General features: G+C 41.2%; 1 protein-coding gene across 1 annotated transcript in view; it reads left to right on the top strand.

Annotated features, from left to right (window-relative positions):
• LOC126188668 (carboxyl-terminal PDZ ligand of neuronal nitric oxide synthase protein-like) overlaps positions 1 to 18,835 on the top strand; it is a 982,042-nt gene that overhangs the window by 695,236 nt on the left and 267,971 nt on the right. The window contains exon 5 of the mRNA XM_049930273.1: positions 1,540 to 1,648. Coding sequence (XP_049786230.1) covers positions 1,540 to 1,648 — 109 coding nt within the window. The remainder of the gene's footprint in view (positions 1 to 1,539; positions 1,649 to 18,835) is intronic.

Below are 18,835 nucleotides of genomic sequence, written 5' to 3'. Positions count from 1 at the left end.
AATCCTGCCTCGGGCATGGATGTGTGTGATGTCCTTCGGTTAGTTAAGTTTAAGTAGTTCTAAGTTCTAGGGGACTGATGACCTCAGAAGTTAAGTCCCATAGTGCACAGAGCCATTTGAACCATTTTCTGTCTCAGGAACTTCACTCAGGGCGCGATTTCTAACCACCACAGCGCACACAAGTGTACATCGTGTATTTCAGTGCCGACTTGTTGAGTGCACTTGAAGAAAGACTGTCTGCATTGCTCCAAATATTCCCGAGTTCATCTAATTTTCCTGTTGTGCCAAAACTTATGCGGAAGTAATGTGTTTCTTGTGTTAGAACACAAGCTGAGCGATGTACGGTCCCCCGTTGATACAAAACAAATCAATACCGTCCGAACAGTCCTTGAGGCACCGACCGGCCGCCGTGTCATCCTCAGCCCATAGGCGTCACTGGATGCGGCATGTGGTCAGCACACCGCCCTCCGGGCCGTTGACAGTTTTCGTGGTCGGTGCCGCTACTTCTCAATTAAGTTGCTCCTCAGATGGCCTTACAAGTGGTTAGTGCATCCCATTTGCCAACAGTACTAGGCAGACCCGGAAAGTGACCCATCCAAGTACTAGCCAAGCCCGACAGTGCTTTAACTTCGGTAATCTAGAGGGAACCACTGCGGCAAGGCCTTTGGCCCTTTGACATAAAACCGCTGACTTTAAGCCCACTGTTACACAGGTTCACTGAAACACATTTTTTTTTTCCTTTTGAGAGAGATACATACTCCTCTGGGGTTGAACATTGCACCTCTTATATTTTAGCGTCAATGGATTCATGGAGGAAATGCAAACGTATTGTTTCAGTTTCTTCTGTTTCACCAACTGTGTAATTCAGATATATAGCTTATTGTGGAACGATTAATTGCATTATGAACTCGAGCAATGCATAACAAATGCTGCGTCCGATATGGTGCTGGTTTCACGCAGAAAAGTCTGTAAGCATGTGGCGCCTCTTTGTGTTGTAGAATTAGACTTCCCACTGTTGACATATGTTATATGTTTTCCACCTCTTTCAATACTAATAAATAGTTAATGTCCATTTCAAAAGTATTCCAGTGGATAATTTTCAGTATGGTTTCGTGTTATTTGCCGAGTAAGGTGGCGCAGGAGTAAGATACTGGGCTAATCTTCCGAAGGATGCAGTTTCAAATTCCCGTCCGACTATCAAGGTTTAGGCTTTCCATGGGTTCCCTAAGTCATTTAAGACATATGTTTGGATGGGTTATTTGAAAAGGATACAACCAGTTTCCTTCCCTGAAGCAAGCATTTCCTTAATCGCTAATGACGTAGTCGTCGACCGGATGTTAAACCCTAACCTTCCTTCTGTGAACTTTTTTTTATTTTATTATTATTTTTTTTTTCGAAGCGTTCGTATTAATCGGGTACGCTCTTACACTCGTTTCCTTTATGCAGATGCAGCTGAAAATATATCTTATTCTACACTTTTTTTCTCAGCACAACCCATAGACAATTCTGGGAGATTAAAATTTATTCTTTTTGTTGCAGGATATTCTACGTCTCTCACGACTCGCAGGATCTCAAGATATTCAGCTACATTGCCCGGGAGGGTTCTAGCAACGTATTTAAGTGCAACGTCTTCAAGTCCAACAAGAAAGTGAGTACTGATCTGTTTACTAACCACAGATGACATATAACGCAGCTCTGAGTATGAAGTGGAGACTTCAGTGCAAAACTATTGAGGTCTGAAGTGTCATATAACGTCAGAGGTTGTGGTAAAGCCATTCACTGTATATTTAAATACAACAACAAACATACTGTGAAGAGAATACTGAATAAATTGACATCCATTTACGGAAGTGAGTTGTATTACCATTTTTTTTCCAAATAATCTACTGCAAATGAAAGATTATCTCAAAGGGTATTTATAAACATACGAACGGTACTTGTCTTTCCAAAATGTCCCACAGCACCATGATTGTTTTTTATCTTGTATAATTTATCTCTCAGACGGGAAAAACAATCACTGAGTGCTCATTTGTTCCGTAACCAAGTAAATCGTTCTTGTATTACGCCTGAAATATAAACGTTTGGAAAATATTTATATGAAACAGGTTAACATTTCACGTTATTTGTTGTAGTGACTATAACTTCACATCAAAAGGCGTCTCTTCTGCTGCATGCGGTTATTTCGCGAAAGTGTTTTCTTTTCCTAATTTTTCTCCTAAGCCATCCCGTCTACTGGAAATAAATTGCTGACTGATTATGAATCGTAATTGTCGATGTCCACTTAACTATATTAGTTGAACAAAGTTTTTCTTAAGCTGACAGAAATACGTTGCATTGTTGAGATTTTTTTTTTTTAACTGATGTTTTACGGTGAAGGGACATGGATCGCAATGAGCTCTCTGTATGTTATTTTCTATTCGTTTGTGTCCAATCAGTTGTCCAGTGGTAATCAATATCGAAAATTAGTTGTCCAAACTGAACTGAAGTAACATTATATTAAAGTGTGATGTTTGAACATATTCGTAACTTTCTTCTTGTTGATGCTTCGTTTTGGCTTTATATTTCATGAACATAATTGTTATTTCATATGTACTTTATCACTGACTGATAAAGTAGTTTTTACATCGTAAAAAGAAACTTTGTCCTACTTTCTGAAAACACAGCTAATTAATTTACTAGACAGAGTCGCCGGAGAAACTTGTTTCAAAATCTTCGGACTTCGTCACTCATAATGTCAACGACAGTTTCACAAATATTTCAGTTCTTCTGTATTTCGCAGTGTTAATCAGCACACGTCTTCAAGATTTTAAATGCGCATATTCTTTACAAAGTTCGAGGGAAACAGCAGTGCGAGTATTAATTAGCCACCGCGCCGTTTAAATTAGTTCCCGCTTCCGGAAAGCTATAAACTGAGTTTGCGGAACTCGCCAAGACATTATTTCCGAGAGGTAGCTTTCATTCAGTCTGTTACTTTATTACCAAAGTTTAAGTGGAAATCAAGTTTCGTCAGCACCAGAGCAAAAGTCTGCCGTTTTCGTGTGCTTTTTACGGCACTTCTGGGCGTTTCATTTAACCTTATTCAAGTCAGCAGGCTGTTCCGTAACGGCATAGAACAGGATTCTGAATACTCAACAAATTTGACACGAAACCTGTTGCTGTCAACTTATTTGTTCTCCTTTTGTGTGTCTTGAAGTGACCCGTCAGGAAACTTGTGATTAAGTGGGAAACTAAATAAGAGTTACGTCGTGCGCAGACTGGAGAACGTATCTGTACCAATATGATGCACATTCCAAAATGGGAACCAGATTAGTCACGTGTTTGATTGCCAGTGACAGACGAAAGTTTCAGAACTGCGGAAACAATTCAGTTCTATAAAACATTGCTGTCCTATTCAATTTGCATCACATACAAACTAAGAAACAAACATGTGACTGTCAAGCTGGTACCATTCCTACAGCCTGCCTTAATTGAAAACAACTACTTTATTTCTTCTTTAAATACCTGCTTGGTTAACAGTTTGGTGACGTATATTGCTTACTGCCAATAGGGTTGGCAACTATTTACATACAACTCTTGAAAAGCGAATATCAGATAAAAGCTCTGCTGTATGAATTTGTTATGGAGCACAATGTTCGTTTTGTATCCAGACCATACACTACTCATTCTTCCTTCCTTTATTCCATTAATATTCAAGACCTGTAACTTTCCAATGCTGAATAGTTTATGACTGAAATTATTTTCTTGAAATGCTATGCTGCTAATACCTAATTTGTTCCTCCACCTTGTGTGAATCTGTAAACTGAATATAAGAAATCTCATGCTCAACATAAAGGGTCTTCCTCATATTCACTAATGGGCCCTGATTACATCCAAAACTCTTCGCAAAGTGAATCAAGATTACACAGTTGTGATTTCACCATTTTATCTTAACTCCATACTTCGAGGATCAATCAATTACAATCCAATCTCGTCTTGTTTTAATATTTACGTTTCCAATGAAATTGTTTCTAGGGACCTGTTTCCGTTATTTTAACCAAATGCTGCGTACTTTTTAATGTAATAGCTATTTTGTCGAAAACTGACATGGTGAGACTGTAACTCTGTGAAAACATAGGTTCTAATAGAATCATTTTAATTCATTTTCGGAGTCAATTAAGGAAAATTAACGGTGATATTTATTCTTAATATATAGCACTAAGTGTTGTTTTACTTTATTGTGAGAATTAACCTGCATTTAATGTGACTGCCTGACGGTTGCATACTTCCAGTATGTCTGCTTGAGCGCGAAATGAAAATTAAAGTTCAGCGAGAAGAAGCATGTTGTTATGGTCTCAGATTTTGTATGTATTCCTGTCTCTCACTCCCAGCGTGTAAATAGTAAACTGTCAGGTGTACAGAACCGGGTACATCAGCATTCCTTTTGTGAACATTTATTCCAGATTCGTATCCGCATATTTTAGGTATTGAACCTCGTGTGCAGTTGTTTATTGTCATCCATTAGCGCGATGCGAGGTACTAAAACATATTGGCTTCTCTCCAAAATACCTTGGTGCCGATGATGCAGTGTTCTGAGCCTGTAGTTCATTGGATTCACAATCTCACCACTAACTCTAGGGTAACTCGCAAGATGAACGTATTGAGCGACCCTGTGCAATAATCCTATAGTGGTACCATAAGCTTCGGCTTTCGTATGCGTACGCTCCCACTGCAGACAAACAAAGCTTTGATCCTAAGGGCAGCAGCATCGAAAAGCTTGAAACCTAATTCAGCTGCGGTGATGACTCTATGGTATTTCCCAGATACGTGACTGACAGGTCCCTGTGCATAAAATAAACATACTTACATGTCAGTAACCAATGAGATCACACCAACTCTCCCTTCTTCTGTGTTACAATCACCAATTATAGAATATTTCCTACTTCACAACCTTCTGTAACTGCTATAAAATTTAAATATCTTTCATTATGCATCCATTAGCGTGTGTCGCATAATCAGTCCCGTAGATTTTTGCCTCTTATGCAAAGTAGTGCTTTTGAATGTAATCACGCCCGGTGAATTAGTCACAAGTCATAACACTTATCTTACTTCTCCCCTTAACTGTTTTGTTGCAGTTTTTTTGGTGACATCATAAATTTCACATTCAAATGAATTTGCTAAACTGAGCAAACAATTTCAGATCCTTTGTAAAAAAAGATTCCGAAGGATTAATTCCAGTGACCAAGAAACAAACCAGTATGGCGTTTTGGTGGCAAACCAAATGAAATTATTATTTCATTAGATAATGGATACGTTTCTGTTGAAACGTGTTAATGGAAGGAAGTGTAGGGATAAAGGTTGTACAGGGACGCTAAGCAATGAATACAGTAAATAGGTTCAGTGGATCTGGTTTGCGATAGCTTTTCGGAGATAATGATGCATGTGCAGGATAGACTATCATGGAGAGCTGATCAAACCAGTTTTTGTACGGAACACGACGACGGCAACAGTAACAACATAACAACAACGACAAAGACAATGACTACATATAATCTACTTATATTCCTCTGCCCACTTTATGCTTACAATGTTTTCCAACAGATTTTCAAAATGAAAAGAAAAAAAGAATGTAGAGGAAAGCCACTACACCAATGAAAGAAGTAGTGTTTCAGCAATATTTTTGTTACGTATGTAACAGAAGACGTGATAAAACTCGATCTTATTCAGTGTCGATTAACGTAATTTCCATAACTGCTCGGGGTCAGGGATTTTCTCTGCCTCGTGACGGCTGGGTGTTATGTGCTGTCCTTAGGTTAGTTCGGTTTAAGTAGTTCTAAGTTCTAGGGGACTGATGACCATAGATGTTAAGTCCCATAGTCCTCAGAGCCATTTTGAACCACTTTTGAGCCATAAATGCAGTGGTCAAAACGAATCATTGGTATCAAAACTGTCGGGAATTTAATATTATTTAATTGAGTACAAGACGACGTTACACGAGTTATGCATTGTTCTTTGGATATAAGCAAAAAATTTGGAAACCACTGAATTTTGGTTTTTTATATATATAATTCTTTTGTAGTTGCGTTTTTCCTGCTAAATGGGAAGCGACATGGTCTAAATTCATTATCAGCACCTGAGAAACATATAAATGAGTACATTTTGTAAACTTGTATCAAGGTATGTTCGTAAATTCACCACATTCCTTGACTATTGTACGAGCGCCCGCGTGTTCTCACGGCTGATGTGCCGTGGCGGCTTTTGTAGTACACGCAGCAACCGCTGAGAGGCAGCACTTACTGGTTACGAGAGCCGCCCATTCAACGGCGAGCGGCTGGCAAATACGTCTGTGGCTGTCTACCGGCGTATTTTGCAAGTCACCGTGACTGTACTTGTACCGAAAACAGCTATTCTATCGATGTGTTTACCATTCCAGACTGGGCAAAAAATGTCTCGTTCATGTATTTTCCCTCTTTCAAGATGAGCAGGAGAATTAGTCGGGAAGTAGAGATACAAATGCAATAATAATATAAGATTACTCCTCCGGTTGGCGGCTGTGCAACATTTTTCTGGTGTCTGCACGGTGTATCACAAATTACCGCCTGTTTTGTACCATTGCTGTATTCAAAACGAAGAGAAGAAAAGCTATGTTTCAACAGATTTTACCGCGTTCGAATTTGCACACGGAAGCAGATTCGTCTGTTGAAATTCCTCGTCAACTCTTTCCTATGATAGGAATAGTGCAAAGAATTTCAAGAGAAAGAAGATGACATTCATGCGGAAAGGAATAGTGGAGCTTCCGTAGTATTCACCGGTCCTCTATAGTACTATGTAAAGCATAAGTAAATATATTTATGTATATGACATAACAGGGCAACGTTGCTAGCAAAAATTGTGGAAACTTCTTGATCGATTTACTTAATAATTTTACCCGATGCAATAATGAGTGATCGGAAGGTCGTAGGGATCCACATTCTCTTAATATTCGCGGTGTAGAAGTAGGTGCACATCTATGACAAAAGGAAAGTTTCTGTAAATAACTCGTTAAGTCTTTGCTCTGTAAAGGTTATTAAAATCTCCAAAAAATTCCTGACCAAATTCTGCAACTGTTCCAAATAATAATTTACAGGTGTTCTGCAACTGTCTCAAATAATAATTTATAGGTGTTCTGTGAAAACCGACTGCGAGAAAGAAAGTTTGCTATGTCGCGTTGTGGCAATATGTGTTTTCACTTTTTTCCCACCGCTAGTTTTAACTACAATGTTTGGCTATTTAGGCATTAGAAAAATTATTTCTCCCATATATATTCTTTTTTGAACAAAAATTGTATGCACAACTGTATAATGTTTTGATTTCTTCCTCGCAGAAGGTTTTAACACAAAACAGAGGAATTGCTTTTATGGCTTACCGTCTTATAATTAGAATACTACCACGGAATCTGAATCGTCGAAAACTTTGTAATTCTACCCGTCACAGATTAAAACTTTCAAAATGACGGCAATGAAGCTACAGTCGTCACAATTGCAGCAGCAACGGAGGTTTGCCATACTTCGTATTCGATTAACTCATTCACTTAAGTGACTTTAATTCCCAATCAATGATTCATGGGCAATAACAATAAACAAATCTCAAGCTCAGAGTGGACAGAGAGAAGGGGAGAATTCCCACAAATATTTAGCAACTGCGAAGCACTGCCTAATGTTTCGTCAGTTTTCGGACACGACTTTATAACTTTTACCTTATTTCGGCTGAAAATATTGCACCCATTGTTAAGGTTAGTCAGTGACTTGACTTCAGAGCGTAAATTCATTATCATGCATTTCCTGACATGCCAAGAATATGTGAGGTAACAAATTAACAACGAAATTCGAATCGCACACGTCACAGATCACGTAGCCAGCAGAACAGCGCTACAGTCGTAGATGGACTTTATATGGTTGAACCAAAATTCAATCGTGGATGACACTTAGCATCCAGAAAAAAAACAAGCACAGATCTGCTCGGCAGAAGCTGTGAACAGTGATTGTGAAACCAGTGAATTCTATCTGTAAAGGAATTCTCCACATAAAACGAGGGAAAGATCTGTGATCCAAATACATCCATGAGCCAAAATATTATGCCCACCTGTTTAACATCGTGTTGGTCCACTCTTCAAACACAGTACACGAGCCATTCCGCTTGAAATGTAACAGACCTACTAAGGAGACTGCCTACACTACGTTTGTCCGTCTTCTTTTAGAATACTGCTGCGCGGTGTGGGATCCTTACCAGATAGGACTGATGGAGTACATCGAAGAAGTTCAAAGAAGGGCAGCACGTTTTGTATTATCGCGAAATATGGGAGGGAGTGTCGCAGAAACGATACAGGATTTGGACTGGACGTCATTAAAAGAGAGGCGTTTTTCGTTGCGACGGAATCTTCTCACGAAATTCCAACCACCAACTTTCTCCTCCGAATGCGAAAATATTTTGTTCACACCGACCTACGTAGGGAGAAACGATCACCACGATAAAATAAGGGAAATCAGAGCTCGTACGGAAAGATATAGGTGTTCGTTCTTTCCGCGCGCTATACGAGATTGGAATAATAGAGAATTGTGAAGGTGGTCCGATGAACCCTTTCTCAGGCACTTAAATGTGATTTGCAGAGTATCCATGTTGATGTAGATAGATGTCTACGCTTAGGTCACTAAATTCCCGCAAATTATTGGATTGTGGTTTGGGTTGGTTGGTTGGTTGGTTTGGGGAAGGAGACCAGACAGCGAGGTCATCGGTCTCATCGGATTAGGGAAGGATGGGGAAGGAAGTCGGCCGTGCCCTTTGAAAGGAACCATCCCGGCATTTGCCTGGAGCGATTTAGGGAAATCACGGAAAACCTAAATCAGGATGGCCGGACGCGGGATTGAACCGTCGTCCTCCCGAATGCGAGTCCAGTGTCTAACCACTGCGCCACCTCGCTCGGTTGGATGGTGGTTTGGGGCACGAAAGTGGCGTCCGATTTGTGTTCCATTTGTTATTGATAAGCGTCATTTGCTGGCTAAGACGTTATTGTGAGTTCAGTATCACGTTCCTCAAACAATTGCAGCACGTTTCTGGCCTTGTGTGGCAGGAATTTATCCTGCTGGAAATCAATGTACCCCATAGCATAATTCTGCCCTCACTGCCCTGCACGTGTGGAGCGGTGCGTTTCGTGCAGCCATTCGTGTAGATGGCAACGTGTAAGATCCCAACCATCGATCTGGCGTAACGAGAAATAGGATTCATTCCGCAGGCGACACGTTTCTATTGATCCACGGTGAAAAGTCAGTGATGCTGTGCCTACTGCAATCGTAACTGACGATGTCGTTGGGTCATCACGGGAACACGGAGGGGTAGCGTGATGTCCATGATCAACAGTGGCCTTTGAACGGTGTGCTCCAAAATATTTGTGCCTGCACCAGCTTTGTTGTACTTCGTCGTCAGATCGGACACAGACTGCTGCCTTTCATGGGTTACACAGTGGGGGATCTTCCGACCTCTATGTTCTGTGATGGGACGTGGACGACCAGTACCATACGGCCTAAGCGTTATTCCAGCAGCCTGCAACCACTTTCAATAGGTGCTTATTGCAGTAGTACGCAAACGGGCGACCAGCTTCACCATTTCAGAGATTCTTGTTTCAAGCCGCAGCGCCACAACAATGTGCCCTTTGTCAAAACGGCTTATATCAGTGGATTTCCGCATCTGAAACCCTTATCTTCGCTATAATGATTGCCCACTTGTCTCCCTTCCACTCAGATTCTTTCCTTACTGCGTCACGTGCCCAAAACACCACCAAGAGGCTTTTAACATTGCGGTGGGCAGTGGTCACAATGTTTTGGCTCGTCAGTGTAGTTATATGCCTCTGATCCGCAGCTAACTTAATGAGGGAGGGAAATGGAGTAACATTCTTCGTCGATCTTTCTTTGTGTCAAATAGGTTGTTCATCTTTTCTACGTAGGCGTATTTTGACGGCGAAATAGTGGCAATGCTTTATCTTCAGAGAGTACTACCATCTGGAATTGTTCTGGAGATTACGAAGTGCATCTCTTTCAGTCTTTATGTTCCAGTGAATTAATCTCCGTTGATTCCATTGCTTCATTTCAGTGAATCGATGTAAATCCTGATGACAAGGTAAGCCACGGTCTTTCGCCAAACACGATTCCTCAGTTGTGCTGTTTCCACATCCTCCATGTTTCAATGTGAGCGTGTACTAAGTGAAATGATCGTGTGGCTTTGATGGCCGGGTGACCCCATCCGGGGCAGTTCGGCCGCCGAGTTGCAGGTCTTACATTGGGAGACTTGCTTGTGGGTGACGATGAGAGGGTGATGAGGACAACACAGCACGCAGTCCACGAGTGGAGAAAATCAACCGGCCGGGATTCGAACCCGGGCCCGTTGCAGGGTAGGAGAACACATTGCCACTGAGCTTAGCAGGCCGACTCCTGATTGTAGTGTTCGGAACTAATATAAAATTTGACTCGAGACTAGAGGCGTGTCGAATATCGTACGTACCTGTGACTATTATTTACGGTAAGATTTTCGATTCTCACAATATATTTTTCGCAGTTACTTTCGCCAATAATTAAGGATATACCACTATGATGAAGCGATAAGCGACTACGTAAAACAATATTACTAGCTCCATCAGTGAAAGCTTGCAGAGAAAAAAATCGATATTTAATTGGCTGTTCAAGAAAGGTATCATATTGGTTTCTGTTATAAAACAGTTACAGGTGAGAAAGACTTCTCAAGAATTTTAAATATATTAAGTAGGCAGTTTAGTGAGGGAATATTTACAGGGTACTAACTAAATAAACCTTAGAACTTCTCGTTAATCAAGAGAAGTGGTTGTATGTAGGTAGCAAGGAGAAGGGCACCGATGATCGTAATTTGTTAACACGCCACCCTTCCCACATACACATAGACTCACACTATTTATTTATTTATTATTTTAACAGCTATTTAGCTCCAAGGGAATAAATACCTGCTATTTATGCCTTATGGATAGAGGAAACGAAGTTGAAATCAAACAGAATTTTCATTAAACAGCATAAAAGTAATTATACAAAAAGTATCTCAGTAATCCGGGTGCTGTTTCCAATGTTTGGACGTTTAATGCTACGCAGTACCCGTGACAATATAACTCGCTGAAACAAAAGGAACTATTTTCGACTTATTCCAATTAGGGCACAAGGCACCTGGACGTCATAGACACCATTGGAAATAACGAAGTTTGCATATGTGATGTTGGTGCTGGATGTGAAATAGTGTGTGTCAAATGTACACCTGTGCAACAGCTATTGGTGCGTATACGGTACATGTGGAAGAAGTCATCACCATTATTCTTTTATACGAACAGATATTCAATGATGCAATAGGGTTACAATTTATTCATTTATCTGCTTTTGTCAATTTGTCACATAAATTAATTAAAATTAGCTCCAGTTCTCTGTTTGCGACCAAAATTTTCCTCTCCCAAATATTATTCACAAACAGGGTCCCTTCTGCCCCACTGACAGGTTACCTAATAATCTGACTGAAAGTAACTGGGGTGGATTTCGAACAGTTATTTCTATCATTCAAACAAAATAATTAAAAGCGATCTGATGTTTTCCCTGGGTTTTTTCTAAAGTGCAGAATACTCTTGTGTCCGCCCGGGTCAAGTCAATTTCTCAAAGGTGTTTCTGTTAGCAGATTCATTACCATCTTCAAGTTTTTCGCAGCCAAAAGTCGCCACCCCCACCACTGGCACCATACATAATGGTCGCTGTTAGTCCATTACGGCCAGAGGACATCGGCTGGTACGCACTTTTCAATTCAATATACTTTACCAACAGCCGTACTGTCACGCTTTCGTATGAATCAGCTGCACAATGATTGGAATTCACGATATCCAGTTTTATGGCGCTATACGATAAGTTCGTTGATTAAAAAAAAATGGGTATGGGGCCTGAAGATGGCAAAATGAATTCCCGAAACTGGTTGCTTTCAAAATAAGATAAAATATTTTAAAGTGTACGGCTGTTGGTAAAGTTTATTGAATTGAAACACACACACACACACACACACACACACACACACACAATGGTGGTTGCGAAAATCGCAACAGAGGCGGAGTGTTGGAGGGAGTAATGGCCAACATACTCCTATAGGACGCCCAGAAGAGCGGAGCAGCAGTCATTAGAAATCACTTGAAGACGGCAACGAGTACACTGAAATATCGCGGAGAGCTGACGTCGGACACCCAAGAATTGTACAGTAAAAAAATGAAAAGTTTCAAAAATTAGATCCTGAAGTGCGGCACAGTCTTATTTATGCTGTTCTTATGTCTAAAGTGTTTGAGAAAACTGTTTTGTAGATGTGTGTAAAATATGCTGAATGCTGGCCAGAAGTAAATACAGCAAGGTTTAAAAAAATTCAAAAAGATTTGTTCTCTGATTTCTTACTCTGGATTTCAGACATTTGCTCCAATTAAAGCAAAAAATGGAACAGCACTGATAATAGTGTGGTCGAAAGCTGTTAACAGAGCTCGAAACGGATGGACCTGACTGAATGAAAAAGAATCGTGGAAAAGCCTTGGTTCATGAAATGAAAAGCGCCATCTTTCATTTACTCATTGTGCTTATACACAAAGGTGTTTCGGTAATGGGAAAGGTAAGGTATGAGTTATTGCAACATTAACCCTTTTCAACAGACTTGTAACCCACTTACTTCCGTCTACTCCCACATCTGCCTGACACGTTTGGAGCCCAGTGCAGTATTTTCGGCTGTCATAGGTGGCTGCGATATCGGTTTAATGTAATTTGGCTGAAAATATTACAATTTTCCGTTGTGCATTATTCCGCCTAGCCACTGATTTGCAGCACATAGTACAGGTATGCGAAAAACATCGATAACACATCACTAAGTAATAAACAGGCTAAACAGAAGATTATTTATTCATTTATTTTTTGTAGTTAGATTAACAATCGTCTAATTTACATGCATTATGCTTTCATCCTTGTCCCTTGTTATTATAACTGCGGAAAATACGTAATGTTGGATTTTTTCCGAAATAAACCAAATATTTTTCGATTTTGGTTATTTTATTGATTCAGATTACAGACGTCAGCTTCATTCAGTCAAGACGTACTGACAGTCTTATTAAGCGAAGACTACACGGAGACAAGCTACAGAATATCTGTACTGCCGCACAGATGGCGCTATTTACTGCAGATTCTAAACAGTACAAACGTGCTGTTTTGGAGTTAGCATTCTTAACGTTAGTTCGGAATTTACGTATCATTTTTTCTACATGGAAGCAAATCATTTTCCATCTGAACGATGCTCTGTCATTAGTTTGAAACGATACGAATTTTAATTTTTACGGATGTACTCGGATTATGGAAGTAACGTTCGTGGCTCCATTCACTTACGGTTTATAAAATGCACAAAATATTAAATCTGACTACGTGATAATGTACATTATAACAAAACACTGCAGTTGAAACTAAAATTTCTACACGTTAGTGTATCCTACTAAATTTCTCACTTCTGAAATCTAATAGAAACGCATATTCATAACAAAGCTGTATGTTTCTTAACAATGCCCAACATCAAATGTGTAAATGGTACAACACTGTTGCAACCCAGCAAACTTAAAGGCATATACATAGCTTTCATGCCTGGTTTCATAATACACATTAGCAAAGCTGACAAGATTCCATCACGCAATATCTAAAAAAAGTAATTTCAAATTGATTAATTACCGTGATTTTGTAGCTGGCCCATACAGATATAATGTGTGTTCTAACGCTAATTTCAAAAACAATATGAATTTACAACCAAAGATACTCTTCACTGCTGTTTTAATTATTGCCTATTAATTCGAAATTATCATCGGCTGGAAGGACTGTAACATGCATTATCATATTGTAATGACATAATAATGTACTTGATTTCATTATGCTATTAAATGGCCAATGTCGAATTACATCACAGTCGATATTTCGCAGAACTTCGTGTTAGATTTCAAGAAGGAAATTTGTTCACTTCTGAAAACTAATAGAATTTTTACCTGTGAACGAAGTCTTACATTCCAAGACATGGAAAAATTTTCTTTTTATTCTCGTATACGCTCCGTGTAACTCTCTACAGTGTTATTTACTTAAACCAACAGTTATCTATAAATTTACTCGTTTTCCAGTGAAAAGAAAACGTCGTGTTCGTTTTATGTATTTTATTGCACGATGGACTGAAATAGGAGATACAGCTGGGCACTAATCGCAAATTCGATCTGCAACATAACGTGAACTTTCTTCGTCTTACTTCCAGAAAATCGGTCCAGCGGTCGACTGCAACTGCTGTATAGCCTAATTCCGGAAGTTTAATGACTTCCGCAATGGCCAAACATTCGGCAAAGTTTACTGTTAGTGACGCAGCCCGCAGCGTCAGAATCGCTGCCTGATGCTGGAGATGTGTCAGATTCAGTTCATTGCTAGGAAAACTACAGAAACCTCTCGTCAGTTTCAGTCAGTACCATATGCCGCTTTTCGTATTCTCTCAAGATTCTGTGAAAAGATACAAACAGCTTGCCTGACCTGTTTCGTCTCATTTCAATAACTCCTTTATGTCCTCTTCTCGAGTACTAGCTCAAATCTTATTTTGTGGTCCTGGGGCATCCCCAGTTTAGCGTACTGTGTCAAATGTCCAAGTGACAGACAAACAACAATGATCCGTGCCAGACACTCTCGCTCCATATGACAAGACGATGTGTCGAGTTTAAACCGGGATGTTTGCGTTTAGTCTCGTATTTGGGAACCGTGAACTGTCACCTGCACTCCCATCATTCGCCAAATTTTGACGACGAAATTGTTTTACCGCTGTTATGATTCAAACAGACGACTACCAGGTCGCGTGCAAATGCAGTAACGCACGTCAGCGTCATCAATTGCAGAAGAGATAAATTAGTAACAGCTGAAAACTCTTAAAGAGAATAAATTATGTATCAGCTGTAGACATTCATGTTCAATTTACGCGTTAATTAAGAAAATCTTTAAATTAATGCCGCGCCGAAGAAATACCTAAGGGTTTGTAACATCCCTGCCACAAATTCATAGTAAATACGTAACTTCTTACTGGAAATGAAGTCGTAGCACCCATGGAGCTTGTGACGATTAGGACATAACTACGTCCCCAGATTCCAAATGCAGGAAGAACTTCACAGTTTTAATCAGAAACGTCAACTTCGTTACATTAGTAGTACTTTAACTAGATACTGCCAGCAGCTGTTAAACATATTCATACACTCAGCGATAAGAGTCTTTTCATTATTACGATCAGTTTCTATCTTACAATGGACCATTATAAAGTTGACTGTACGAAAAACGGTAACACTGAAGCCGCAGGAATGTACATTACCATTCTATGCAAAACACTACCATAGCGCAAATTTTGCCTTCATACTTCTAGTACATACCAAAACAAGAAAACGTCTCTAGTAAATATAGGTCCAAAACCGCATGCCTTTAGAGCTATGAGCACTTTTTTCAGTAGGAGAGATACGTTCCACAACAGCGAAGATAGACAAGTGCACATAGCTCTTAAGGCATGTACACTCCTGGAAATTGAAATAAGAACACCGTGAATTCATTGTCCCAGGAAGGGGAAACTTTATTGACACATTCCTGGGGTCAGATACATCACATGATCACACTGACAGAACCACAGGCACATAGACACAGGCAACAGAGCATGCACAATGTCGGCACTAGTACAGTGTATATCCACCTTTCGCAGCAATGCAGGCTGCTATTCTCCCATGGAGACGATCGTAGAGATGCTGGATGTAGTCCTGTGGAACGGCTTGCCATGCCATTTCCACCTGGCGCCTCAGTTGGACCAGCGTTCGTGCTGGACGTGCAGACCGCGTGAGACGACGCTTCATCCAGTCCCAAACATGCTCAATGGGGGACAGATCCGGAGATCTTGCTGGCCAGGGTAGTTGACGTACACCTTCTAGAGCACGTTGGGTGGCACGGGATACATGCGGACGTGCATTGTCCTGTTGGAACAGCAAGTTCCCTTGCCGGTCTAGGAATGGTAGAACGATGGGTTCGATGACGGTTTGGATGTACCGTGCACTATTCAGTGTCCCCTCGACGATCACCAGTGGTGTACGGCCAGTGTAGGAGATCGCTCCCCACACCATGATGCCGGGTGTTGGCCCTGTGTGCCTCGGTCGTATGCAGTCCTGATTGTGGCGCTCACCTGCACGGCGCCAAACACGCATACGACCATCATTGGCACCAAGGCAGAAGCGACTCTCATCGCTGAATACGACACGTCTCCATTCGTCCCTCCATTCACGCCTGTCGCGACACCACTGGAGGCGGGCTGCACGATGTTGGGGCGTGAGCGGAAGACGGCCTAACGGTGTGCGGGACCGTAGCCCAGCTTCATGGAGACGGTTGCGAATGGTCCTCGCCGATACCCCAGGAGCAACAGTGTCCCTAATTTGCTGGGAAGTGGCGGTGCGGTCCCCTACGGCACTGCGTAGGATCCTACGGTCTTGGCGTGCATCCGTGCGTCGCTGCGGTCCGGTCCCAGGTCGACGGGCACGTGCACCTTCCGCCGACCACTGGCGACAACATCGATGTACTGTGGAGACCTCACGCCCCACGTGTTGAGCAATTCGGCGGTACGTCCACCCGGCCTCCCGCATGCCCACTATACGCCCTCGCTCAAAGTCCGTCAACTGCACATACGGTTCACGTCCACGCTGTCGCGGCATGCTACCAGTGTTAAAGACTGCGATGGAGCTCCGCATGCCACGGCAAACTGGCTGACACTGACGGCGGCGGTGCACAAATGCTGCGCAGCTAGCGCCATTCGACGGCCAACACCGCGGTTCCTGGTGTGTCCGCTGTGCCGTGCGTGTGATCATTGCTTGTACAGCCCTCTCGCAGTGTCCGGAGCAAGTATGGTGGGTCTGACACACCGGTGTCAATGTGTTCTTTTTTCCATTTCCAGGAGTGTATTTTAGGGCTCACGTTTACTAGACTTTTTTCCTTCGAGTGACTGTTCCTGGCATATCGCTGAATATCGATCATTCTACCTGAGACACCTCGTTTAAGTTTCATACATCACATTTGTTAGAGCTGTTTAGAAGTGACACAGCTATAATTACCTACCACTGTACGCCAGGAAGGTGCTGATATAAAAAAGAAACAACATTAACGAAAAACGCGTTGTCACTTTGTGAAATCAGAAAGCATTTAAGTAAGCTACAATTCAACAGTGAGATTTAGACACTGAAGAAAATGAAAAGCAATTAAGAAATAACAACACAAGTAATGCAATGAATCCTAAAATACTGAGATCAGAAGTTAGAAATAACAGAAAAATATCACGTAGCAGTTTGTAAAATTACATACATGCATAAATGAGTAACACTGTTGATCTCATTCCAAAAAATGGCTGTAAGCACTATGGGACTTAACATCTGATATCATCAGTCCCCTAGACTTACGAACTACTTAAACCTAACTAACCTAAGGACATCACACACGACCCTGCCCGAGGTAGGATTCGAACCTGCGACCGTAGCAGCAGTGCGGTTCCGGACTGAAGCGCCTAGAAATCAAATGGCTCTGTGCACTATGGGACTTAACATCTGAGGTCATCAGTCCCCTAGGACTTAGAACTACTTAAACCTAACGAACCTATGGACATCACATACATCCATGCCCGAGGCAGGATTCTAACCTGCGACCGTACCCATCGCGCGGTTCCAGACTGAAGCGCCTAGAACCGCTCGGCTACAGCAGCCGGCGAAGCGCCTAGAACCGCTCGGTCATAAGGGCCGGCGATCTCCTTCAAAATAGGGAATGAAATGACATTCACCAGAGAGTAATTACAATAGTAAGTGAATATCTGCTTGAAACCTTGAACACACTATTCCAATAATGTATGTCTGGACGGAGCACTCTTGGGATTATGTCATTACGGTCCACCTAATGGTTATTTACGAACTATGCAACTTCATTGACGAAATATTTCAACTACATAGTTCCAAGAAGATAATAGCTGAATTACATAAAGAGACAGTATATATTAATAACAGGTAAATGAATTCCTTGGACACGAATTAACTAAAATATCTATAATCTATTACTTGTTTTTCAAATTCCTTGGACACGAATTTAATGAAATTTCTATAACCTATTACTCGTTTTTCAAAAAGATCTTTAAAAACTGATCAGGCTTCTGGTTGGTTCAATACGGTTTCCCCTTTGTGCCTACCCTTTCATCTCGGAGCAGTACTTACATCCTAGCCCTCAATTATTTGTTAGCTATATTGTAGTCTCTGTCTTCCCCTGCAATTTTACCCTCTGCATCTCCCTTAAGCTCCATATAAGTGATTCCATTACGTCTTAACGCATGCCGTATCTTCTTGTCCCTTCTTCCCCTTGTCAGTGTTTTTCGTAATTACCTTTCTTCGCCGATTCAGCGGAGAACCTTCTGACTCCTTAACAAATCAATCCACCTGATTATCAACATGCTTCTGTACCATCACACATCAAACGCTTCGTTCTCTTGTTTTCCGGATTTTCCACAGTCCATGGTTCAGTACCATACAATGCTGTGCTCCAAAGATATATTCTCAGAAATTTCTTCCTCGGCTTAAGACTGACGTTCCCTCTTTGCCTGCGGTAATCTGCTTCTCATGTCCTCCTTGCTTTGTTCGTCATGTGCTATTTTGCTGCCGAGGTAGCAGGTTTCTTTAAATACGTCCGCTCTGTGATCCCCAATGTTGATGTTAAGTTTATCGTTAAACTCATTCTGCTGCCTCTCGTTATTT

The sequence above is a fragment of the Schistocerca cancellata genome, chromosome 5 (genome assembly GCF_023864275.1).
Source record: "Schistocerca cancellata isolate TAMUIC-IGC-003103 chromosome 5, iqSchCanc2.1, whole genome shotgun sequence".
Lineage (NCBI taxonomy): Eukaryota > Metazoa > Arthropoda > Insecta > Orthoptera > Acrididae > Schistocerca > Schistocerca cancellata.
The sequence above is the reverse complement of the archived record's forward strand: the minus strand, read 5'-3'. Positions and strand labels throughout refer to the sequence as shown.